The following is a 10996-nucleotide window of genomic DNA, read 5'->3' as shown; positions in this document are numbered from 1 at the left end:
GAAGGTCAAAAACTCTACTGGGAACTTTTGGTTGGAAAAGAGGGTAAAGCTTATATTTATTTTTATTCACATATTACACGAACTGTGTACTCACCTAGCAGCCGTGCGCCTGGGCTATTTTCAAGTATCATTAAAGTTACAGTATGTAAAATCTCACCATTAGATGTCAGTAAATTGGAGTCAGTTGAATTCACTTTTCTTGTCCCTCCTAATTCAAGTTCATGAACTGAGCTACAGTGGGTAAGTAGCTCTGCTAAATCAGGTAATTCCAAAATGCATTCAAAATATCTTTGTTTAATCTCTTTAATTGCTTTTTGGAAAAGTTTTTATGTTGGTCAACAGAAAAGAAACCCATTGTACACCGTGTGGGCTAACTTTTCATAATGTGGGACATCAGTACTGAATTTTGAAAACGGAATTTTATGCTTTTAGTTGTTTTTAGCAACCCAAAATATTCTGACAATATAATTATTATGATACTGAGAAGACAAATCGTCAAAGATGTGTTGTCAGATAAAGGTGGAGGTGTTGCTGTCCTTGTTCCCTTTCTGTAGCAGAACTTCAGAACAACCAGTCTGGAGACATTTTACATTACACAATTTTTGGAGTGTATTTGACAGTTTTTATTCCCGACTGTGATATAACAACAACATTTCAATGGAAGCAAGTAGAGGAATCTACAAACCCATTAGGGTATTTGACAGTTTTTGCTTGTACTGCATTTCAACAAATTGAAGAATTTGATGTGGTTTTTAAGCTGACAAACTGAGAATCGACTTAATTAGTAATAAGGAACTTCTTATTTCTTTGACAGGTGTTGTTCAATACACCCATTTACAACATGGCTGTGAAGATCTGCTGGCATCTTCCAGGCTACAGGGCTCAGGTAAGACCCACAGTTGACATAAAATATCAGGTAATATCTGAGGACCTGAGAGTGGTGTTGATGAAATGGCTCCTTTTATTTTTAGATTGCAATGATGATGGAGTTCCTTAGACTTCAGCAGGGGAATCAAATCCCATCACACATCACTATTGAAAATCTGAGAGATCTGTTGGTGGAGAAGAGCAAAGAGAGCAGAGCAGAGAGCAGTGAGTTACACTGATACCTACAGACCATCCCCGTCACACCTGACAGTCTGTTTGTGTTAAAGTGTAAATGCAGAGAGAAAACCTCTGTTTTGTTTTCTTTTTAAGGCTTTGGGAGTTTGAACTTGAGGATTTTGACTAAAAAGAAGCCAAAACTCTACTGAAACTGGTGAGACTAGAAAACTCACAAGACTTGTAGTAATTTGGAGATTTGTTTTTTTCATTATGTTCACATAATATCTAAACAAAACTGCACTGTTAATGTGTTTCCTGTTTCAGGGTAGTGAACATTATTAATAAAAATGAGGGACATAGAGTTTCAAGCCTGGATGCTCCTTAAATTTCCAGAGGCCATACCTCCTAAATTTCAGTGAGTTACATCTGACGTACGTTTGTTAACGGTCCAGCTACAGTGTTTCAATATTTCTGTGATGCTTTAAATATGTTTAAAAGATTATTCTTTTAACTTTTTAACTTGAACTTATTCTACAGAACACCTAAACTCCTCAACATGGTCAGAAATTACATTGAAATCCTTAAAGGGAAGAAGCAGGAGCATTGCTCCAAACTGCTCACCGCACAGGAAGTGGTAATAGGGGTAGTTCCCTGCATCCTGCACGGCTTCTGGGAGCGTCCTCCTCCCCCTCCTTGCCCTCCTTGATCCCTTTGGATCGAGTCTCCAAAACTATCACATCAATAGAAACCCAGGCCATCTTCTCCCGTGGCATCAGAGATGACATGGTCCAGACAATCCTGACAGAAATCAAAAAGAAAAATCCTTTAAAAGTTCTACTCAACAACATTGCAAACTTTGTACCAGTTCTGCTCACTACAACTGCTAATGTAGCGAAGAACCACATCATCATCATCATCACCTTTATTTATAAAGTACTTTTAAAAAAACACAGCTGACACAAAGTGCTGTACATAGGAACTATATAATAAAAGTACATAAGATACAAATAAAAGCCAAATAAAAGAAAAAGTAAAATAATTAATTAAATAACTAATTTCATTACAAGAGAAACTAAGTCTCGCTGAGGTTAAAAGGCAAAGAATAAAAGTGGGTTTTAAGACGCGATTTAAAAGTGGACAGTGAAGGGGCCTCGCTAACGTGCACTTGCAAATTATTCCAGCACAGATCTAGAGCGAGAGAGTGGGCTGGAAAGCCTGCAGTGAAATGCTGTATAAAGTGCTTGTACAAATAAACGTTGTGCAGGAAACTGTCTGCTAGAACAAAGCTGTTGCACGGGGATATACTAACAAAACAACAGCTTTGTTCTAGTCTCTCTAAATCAAGCATAACTATGTCTTATTTATTCTTTAGACCTGTACACTTGATCTTTATTCTGTACAGCTGAGCTATGACATACTGCCACAGATCTCTTTTAAAGCCATTTTGATAAGAAATTGTGTTTGAATAAAAGTGTTTCCTGTAGCCTTATGATGGCACTGTACCTGAATAAAAGTAACAGTTTTCTCATAGGGTTAATAACATGTCTACCAACTATTTCATGTCCAAATAACTGCTGAGAGTTACTTCAAAAGGGTTATTTAGATTTTAGATTTTCATGTAAACAAATAAACAAAAAAATTTTTTGTTTACATAAAAATCAGTCACTGTGTATATTTAACACTTAAAATTCGATGTGATGCCATTATCCTGCCTATGCCTAGCAACATAAAAAGGTCCAAAAAGGTTAAGTATGCAGTGTACTGTACAGAGATAGAGGTTGCTGACAAATTACCAATACCTGAAGATTGCTGTCTCATAGACATTCAGTGCCACCTAAAGGCAGTAACTGACAAGTAAGACAGCACAGCAGTTCCATGATTACATCTTACCACAAGAGGTCAGTACAGAAAGGAAGAAACTGAACTTTTGAATCACAAATACATTAATGTAGTGGACACAAATTATGCAGGTTAAGGCATAAAAAGGTACAGCGTAAAAAGGTAAGCGGGGTAAACAGGTTGAAATGAGTTTTTTTCTTTTTCTGCACACAGTCCAGTAAAGACTGTATACTTTTCCTCTGCTCTAAATGTGTGTTTTTCAGGCTTGATGCTTCTTTTTTTGTTCTGCACTTACAGAGATTGTTGCATTGGAAAATCCCAGTACAGTTTCTGAAATACTCAGATCAGCCCATTTTACACCCGCAGCAATGCCACGTTCAAAGTCACTTAAATCACCTTTTCTTCCCACCATTGTGATGCTCAATTTAAACTTCGGTGGGTCATCTTGACCTAAATGCACTGATTTCCAGCCATGTGACTGGCTGATTAGATATTTGTGTTAATGAGCCGTTGAGCAAGTGTACCTAACACAGTGGCCAGTGAGTGCATTTTAGTCATCGGGCCCTTTAAAATGTGATACTGCCATTTCTGTCTTAATATTTCTAGTAACACTACTTAAACTGCAGTGAGCACATGAAACATCGCTGCAGATTTCTTACTGCAGTCTTCACACAATGGAAAGTGTGTTAACTTTGAAAATATTTGTTAGTTATGGTGGCAAATTGAATTTATTTGCTACAAACAGTGACTAAATCTAATTTACTCCTGACCCCATGGGCCCCGATATGAAACTTGAAGCACATACTTTTATACTTCAGTTGATGGTTTTCTTGTCCAAATTGCCCAAATAGACTTTGAAGTTTTAGAGTAAGCTTTAGAGTAATTTTTCAGAAGTACAGTAATTTGTTTAGCTGTTTCTGCAATATGTGCAAAACAGTTTCCATGTTGTTTGGTTAAGCATTTCTGGGTCATGCTGTTTTGTGAACATTGTGTCTACTGCAGTGTCATAAAGCAAAGATAAGCGCTCTAGGACCTCTACGCTGTTTACAAACACACGGGTGAAGACGTGCAACACGTTGGTTGGGTGCAACAGAAAGTCATACGACTAAAGTGCCTGCAGGCTGTGTTTCCGCACTTATCTTTGCAGTGTTCCAGTGCTTTAGCGTCATACTGAACTATGTGTTTGTTGAAATTAATTTTACATCCCTTTTAAGCTGAAATTATCGCAGCTAAAATAAGGCTATGATGACCGTGACAGATCTTGAGGATCAAAGAACAGAACATTCTGAAGAACTCTCACATCTTATTTCATCACGTGACGAAAGCACCAATACCAAAACGTGTACAACTGAAACAGGGAGCGTGTTTTGTTTGCATGTTTTGTGTTCTCAGTGTCATAAAAGTGTGAGTGACCAAGCAAAGCTTTAGGAAAAGACTCAGGTGGCTACCTAAAGACAGGGCAGGTTGAGTGGGTATGACTTAATTAGATACCCTTTTAATCAAGTTTAACAAGTGCGGGCCTTATTCCCATGCATACATTCTCTAATGTTTGGCCTCAGGTTCACGTTCAGCTTCAGGTAACCCATAGTTAGATTTATTCTGAAGTGGGGATGCATCCATCTTTACATGCACACTGTCAATACAGCCACAACAGACAACAATTAATACAAAATAATACAAAATACTGAAAAAAACTGACTAAACATAACTTGGACTTGATAATATATTATTCAGCTGTGGTTCACCATTCAGCCTGTTAGTTTCTTTTCTTTACAGATAAGTATTTAAACCACTACACCAAAGAAAAAGATCAAACAAATTGAAATTGGTTACAGGCAGAAATGCTGCAATTAACAGAAATCCAAAGCACACTATTTTACTATTATACTATTGTAAATTTAATGTGCTTTGTTTTGTCACCATTGACTTTCATAAAGATAACAAATAATCTGAAGGTATTTGCCAACAGGTGCAAAGAATCCACAGTGATGGCATATTTATTGCATATTGTTTTTTAATGTACTTTGGAAATTGAACAGCATGGCTATAAGTATAATTTATATTTGCATTAATATGTTTATAAATAATTCCACTTTGGAATTCTATAACTAATAGTCAGACATCTCCTGCCTTGTCCATGTGATTTTTATATGCAAAGACGGTTGCTTACATTTTACAGCGCATTTGTGTTTAGTCGTAATGCTAATAAGACCAGAAGTTTTCTCTTTGGCTAAACAGAATACTGGAAGATAATCAGTAAATGAAAACCACAGATATAAGAGTATACACTCCGCACAGATAGCTATTTTCATCTGGTCTGTGTGTTTTTTCCACTAATGTGGTAAAAACTTGCTGTGGTAATGTTCAGGTATTTTCTTCCTTTTTCTCACAAGTTTGATGCAGACAGCAGACCCTTACTGGCACAGTCACAGAGCGTTTAAATACTGCATTCAACAGAAATCAAGAAAATATGTTATTTTAATCTGTTGTGTTCGTTGTTCATTCAAGGCGAACTGCTGAACTAAACACAAAGCAGGTGCAAAGTTTCAGCCACGCCTGAGCAATACTATTTATCTCTGGAAATTAGACAGATGCTGATAGCTGATATCTTTTGACAAATGTGACATTTAAAAACAATTACTGCTTTCTAGAAAATATTGTTTTGACATTCTGTTTATGATTTTACATAGTGTTTATGCCCTATACATAGTATTTTCCTATACATATTTTCCTAAATATAAAATATAGCAGCTATAGCTCTGTAGCAACCACAAAAGTGCGTGTGAGCTGTTCCCTGACAAACGGAGCAGTTGTATTCTTGAGCTCATTTACTGGGTGGCCTTGTTTGGAAAGTTTATGGTTATGCAACCTGAAAAAACATCACAGATGTACTGCAGCCTGTATAATTTTCGGAAATGCGTATTTGGTATGCGCTCACGAATGCAGCGCGTTAATTGGTCAAACTGAACGTTCAAGCCACGCCCACGAGCCGTTGATTACCTTTTCCTCTTCCCCAGCCTCCTTTTCCAGTCTATCTCCACCCCACTCTCAGGCAGAGAAGACACTACTCGAGCGACGCGCGTTCTTCGCCTAGACATATGGCAAAAACAGCCGTCTTTCTTTCTTATATCATTGTGCCCACTACTCTTTAAAAATTCCGCCGAAAAAGAGAAGACGATTTTCCAAAACCTTCTGGCCGTTATCTCACGTAAGTACAGCGAAGTACTTCGATTGAGTTCTTTGGGTTCAGCGGGCGGACGTAACATGGCGGGCTCGTCTTTCTGCCTTCTTGCTGCACATGACCGAGCCACATATTGAAATATGTGTTTTCCGGGTGTTTTCGTATTCAACTCAATGTATTAAGAAATTGTGACGCAGTCACGGCACCACTATGTAGCTTTTATTCGTTTATTGTGTCATTTAGCGGCTTGTTATTGAAATTTTAAGGACACCCAGCTCTAACGTAAGCTCCTTCCGTCGTCAGTTAGCGGTTCTGTCGTTTCCATGAACCTTTCAGCAGTGTGTTTTGTCACAATGGCGTTTCCTTTGAGTAATACAAATTTCTTTTAACTAGTCAAATGTAACGTATTACATCAATTTGCTCTAGTTAGGGGTTATGCTTTGTCTGCGCATTGAAATAATACTCAATTTGTCAAGTTGTGACACTGTTGTGAGTACTACAGCGCATGCGCGTGTTTTATTTGGACGTCTATCGCGTAAGGAGTACCAGCAGCCATAAAAACACTAACGACAGGGGTAATAGTTCAGTTACAGGCATTAAGTCGGGTGTAACTGAACCGATAAGGGTGTTGTGTCATTCAGGTTTTGACCCATGACAAATATTGATTGATTGATTGAATCTTTATTTTGAACGTGTTGAAAAAGTACAACAAAATAGAATTAAGAGACAAATGAACAAAACAAAAGGAAAACGAGCAACCACAACTCCAAATAACGTTCATGTTCAAAAAGGAGCTAAACATCAAAAGCAACAATCAGGATTGTTGAGCCTCCTTAAGAACGCTGTGCTACATGTTTCCTGAAAGTGTCTTTCCTCTGGATCTATATCTAATACTGAGTGTGCTTGTACTTCAGGGCTCCCCTGTCTCTGCACAGGTGTATGAACGCTACCCAGAGGGCCTAGGGGCGGCTCTTTACCGGGAGCACTTTGACTTCAACGCTGAGCCACCTTGGGATCCTAGCTGATAAAGGGACAGGTCCATCTCCTGACTTGTCCATGTGAGTAGCTATGCGTGTCTTATACACAAAGATGCATGCATTTTTATAGTGAAGGTGTGTGTGTGTGTGTGTGTGTGTGTGTGTGTGTGGGAGAAGGACTCAATTCTGCACACAAAACTGGTTTGTTTGTTTTAAAGGCCATAGTCATATATTCCTTTCTTCTTCTTTGTTTTTTGTTTTTTTTCCCCCTCTTCTCTCCAGTTTGTTGCATACCGGCAGGACCCATTGGCTCAGTCGTGACCCCCTGACTTGTTTATCTGCTCTTTATGATTGTCGGATTAACGGAATACGGTTGAGATGAAAGGACTCGCTGACCAACCCAGCTACATCATTGAACTACTGGAGGGAGGAGTGAATCTGGAAGATGTCATTGATGGACACATCTGTGAACAGGCTCTGGTCAGTTCAGCTTCTATAACACTCTTGAGGCTATCCCTGAATTCTATTTTGCATCAGTGAATTACTTAATCTGATGGGATTTGTAGTTATACATGTTGTTTGATAAATTTGTTTACCTGCACCCTACCTTCTTTCTGATTTCTCAGGTGGAGAAAAGTGCTTTTGTGGTGGGTGATCTCGGTGCACTGATGCGACAGCATTTGTGCTGGCAGAGCCTGGTGCCACATGTGCAGCCCTACTACCCAGTCAAGTGCAACAGCAGCCCTGCGGTCATTGAATTGCTGGCATCCTTGGGCCTGGGCTTCATTTGCGCCAACAAGGTAAGCTTTTTCATGTAGTTTTGACTCTGTCAGTAATTATTTTTAAGCTGCAAAGTGCTTCATCCTCTTATGTAAGCACTTCATTTTTTTTTTTTTTTTTTAAGGGCAATTACATTACAAGCATCATTGATTGGTAGTCAGCTGATGACTGTTATCCTTTCAACTTATGCAACGCATTTAGTACTGCTTTTGATTGTTTTAATGAGTGTGTGGTTTTATTTTTTATTTTATTTATTTATTTTTTTGTGCATCCTATTACCTGCAGGCTGAAATGAGCCTGGTGCTGGATCATGGTGTACCACCGGAAAGCATCATCCTCTCAAGTGTGTTCAAGCAACTGGCACACATCAAGTATGCTGCCAAGAACAACATCCAGCATCTTGTGTGTGAAAATGAGGCAGAGTTGTCCAAGATTGCCCGTCTGCATCCTAATGCAAAGTAAATGAGCAAACTTTTTTTTTTTTAATAAACGCAAAGTCCAAAAGAAGATCCATGGTCTAATTTAAAATGCATCTGACCCCCCTCCCACCCCTTCCAGGTTGCTGCTGCAGTTGACCACAGAGGCCCACGCGGCTGAGACCAGCATGACCTTCGGCTCCTCTCTCAAGAGCTGCCGGCACCTGCTGGAAGCAGCCAAGGAGCTGGGAGTCGAGGTGGTGGGGGTAACCTTCCACATCCCCAGCTCCTGCCAGGACCTGCAACAGGCCTACACCCATGCACTGTCAGATGCCCGCTGTGTGTTTGACATGGGGGTGAGTGCTGTCCTAATTATGAAATCATAACTCTAGTAGTAGACATATATTAACTTGATTCCCCACCACCCAGTATTCTGTCTTGAAATGACTTTATCTGATATGACAACTGTCTGTATCTGTATCTACTCAGGTGGAAGTGGGGTTTAACATGAACATCCTTGACATTGGTGGTGGATTTACTGGCTTGGAGTTTCAGCTGAAACAGGCAAGTAGTGAACTGAAGTGACTAATTTAGAAATGCTTCAATCTTCTTTTTAACTGCTTTATTAGCAAGAAGCTTATTATTAGCTAATAAGCAAAAGCATTTATTCCTATGATCCAGTCCTTTGTTTTTGTCTTTTTGTTTTTAATCTGAAAATATCTGATCTGTCTGTTCACTGTATGCAGGTTGAAACTGCAGTCAGGCCACTGCTGGATGCCTACTTCCCCCAGCTTTCTGGTGTGCAGGTCTTGGCCCAGCCGGGCAGCTTCTACGTGGCCTCCGCCTTCAGCCTGGCTGTCAACATTATTGGCAAGAAGGTGGTGACTCGCCACTGGGACAGCCTAGCTCAAGGTGAGTTACTTTACTCTCTGAGGTTGTGATTATTTAACTTTTCACACAATCAGAACCAAACTAGTTGAAGTAACTCTTGTTTTAGATTTCTAAAATGGTTATCTAATGTATTCACTCAGGTGAGAACAATGAGGATACTGAGTTCCTGTACTACATGAATGAGGGTGTTTATGGTCCATTTGGCCGCAAGCTGCTGGGAAACTCCATCCCTGCCCCGTCAGTACACAAGGTTAGTAGAGGAGACTAAACTCAATTCATGACTGAATAGATCATGTGATAGCACGCACATGGTTACTGTTGTCTGTTTTTTGCCTGTTTTGATGGGTTTTGTTGCCCCCCCCAGCGTGCGTTGTGTGCTGAGGAGGCAATGTATGCCAGCAGCCTGTGGGGGCCCTCACTGGACCCCTTAGACCAGGTGGTGGAGCGCTGCCTACTACCAGAGCTCAGTGTGGGAGACTGGCTTCTGTTCTCCAACATGGGGGTGTGCGGCCTAGAGGACCTAAGCTGCCTCTCCACTGCCCCCCCACTGCCAGTCTACTACACCGTCTCCACCCCTGACTGGTGAGTACGTTGGTGTCTGCCACTCATGAAAATGTAGCAACGATACGAGACATTAAGAGAATTGATCGTCACACTGTTGTCCTCAGGTACGAAATGCAGGAGGCCGGCGTGACACTGGGTGGCGCCATGAAGAACTTCTCGTTTCTCCCGTACAGTCCCTAAGTACCCTCTGCCTCTGTCCCATATTTTATTGCACAGATCTGCCTTACCTCTGCTTTCACTGTGTGAGAAGAGAGGTCAGTGTGGTGTTTGGGATGAGGGGTTAAATGTGGTCAACATTCCAGCCGCTTTGGAAAACAGCAGTGTCCTGTAATTTCTTCCAGAATTTCACTTTTGTACCTCCAGCAATGACACACGGTTGGTTGTTTGATACCTCAGTTCAAATTTTTTCCTGGAAGATGATCCTAGTTTTGACTCTTTGCGACTTTAATCTGTTTGCTAAAAGAACTCTTGCCCAAGCTTTTATGACATTATGCAACAAAATGGATGACTCTTTGGAGATGGGACCCCCCCACCCCTACCCCCACCCCCCCATATGTTTGGGGTGGTTTGTTTCCTAATTAAAATTCAGTTTACAAAATGTACAATTGATTTAGATCCATTGAATCACATGCTTTGTATTGATTACCTATCAATAGTTGTGTAGCTCCTGTGTCTGAGAACAGTACATTTGGTCTGTAGGCAATTTTTGAAGTGTTTAAAAGAATCACTGCCACGTGAGGACTCTGCACCTCGGACTCCTCACTTGGTGCTGCTTAAATGAAATAATGACAATGATGTATTTTTCTGTATTGCAGTTCACTCAATGCATCTTGTTTTTGTTTTTAATATTTATTGGATTCAGATATAATTTGGGCAAATTTAAAGCTCCATCCTTGTGTGTTTATTGCCCAGGTATTATTGCAATGGCCCATTTAACAGTGTTTTTGTGATAAGTTATTGGGTTTTTGTTTGGTTTTTTTGTTTTCTAAATGATACATGGATTATGTGTGCTGTGATTTCCATTTGTGACCTCAGTAGTTTCCTTTTACTCGAAAGCCCTGATGGAATTACTGTAGGAGATTCCCTCTGTGCTGATCTGTAGCTTGGATACAGGGACACTGTATTCAGTGCACTCCTTTCTCTCAGAGGTTAATCTGGTTTAAAAGGCACAAAATCTTATGTGGGTTAAAGGAAAAATACTGTGACACTTGTCGAGGGGATTGGACCTTGTTCACTAGCTCCTTTGCTGGCTCTGAAAACCAACAAAGGAAGGGGGGGGGTTTTCTCTCTCTCAATTTTTATTT

General features: G+C 40.1%; 1 protein-coding gene across 1 annotated transcript; it reads left to right on the top strand.

Annotated features, from left to right (window-relative positions):
• The first annotated feature begins 5902 nt into the window (after positions 1–5902).
• Positions 5903–10185, top strand: azin1b (antizyme inhibitor 1b). The gene is made up of 11 exons (XM_040020432.1): positions 5903–6091; positions 6979–7122; positions 7324–7521; positions 7668–7841; positions 8107–8279; positions 8380–8593; positions 8727–8801; positions 8984–9149; positions 9269–9378; positions 9493–9710; positions 9797–10185. The coding sequence occupies exons 3-11, from the start codon at positions 7420–7422 to the stop codon at positions 9870–9872; spliced, it is 1308 nt and encodes a 435-aa protein (XP_039876366.1). The 5' UTR covers positions 5903–6091; positions 6979–7122; positions 7324–7419; the 3' UTR covers positions 9873–10185.
• Positions 10186–10996: the final 811 nt, after the last annotated feature.

The sequence above is a fragment of the Simochromis diagramma genome, unplaced genomic scaffold (assembly GCF_900408965.1).
Source record: "Simochromis diagramma unplaced genomic scaffold, fSimDia1.1 OVJJ01000753.1, whole genome shotgun sequence".
NCBI lineage: Eukaryota > Metazoa > Chordata > Actinopteri > Cichliformes > Cichlidae > Simochromis > Simochromis diagramma.
The sequence above is the reverse complement of the archived record's forward strand: the minus strand, read 5'-3'. Positions and strand labels throughout refer to the sequence as shown.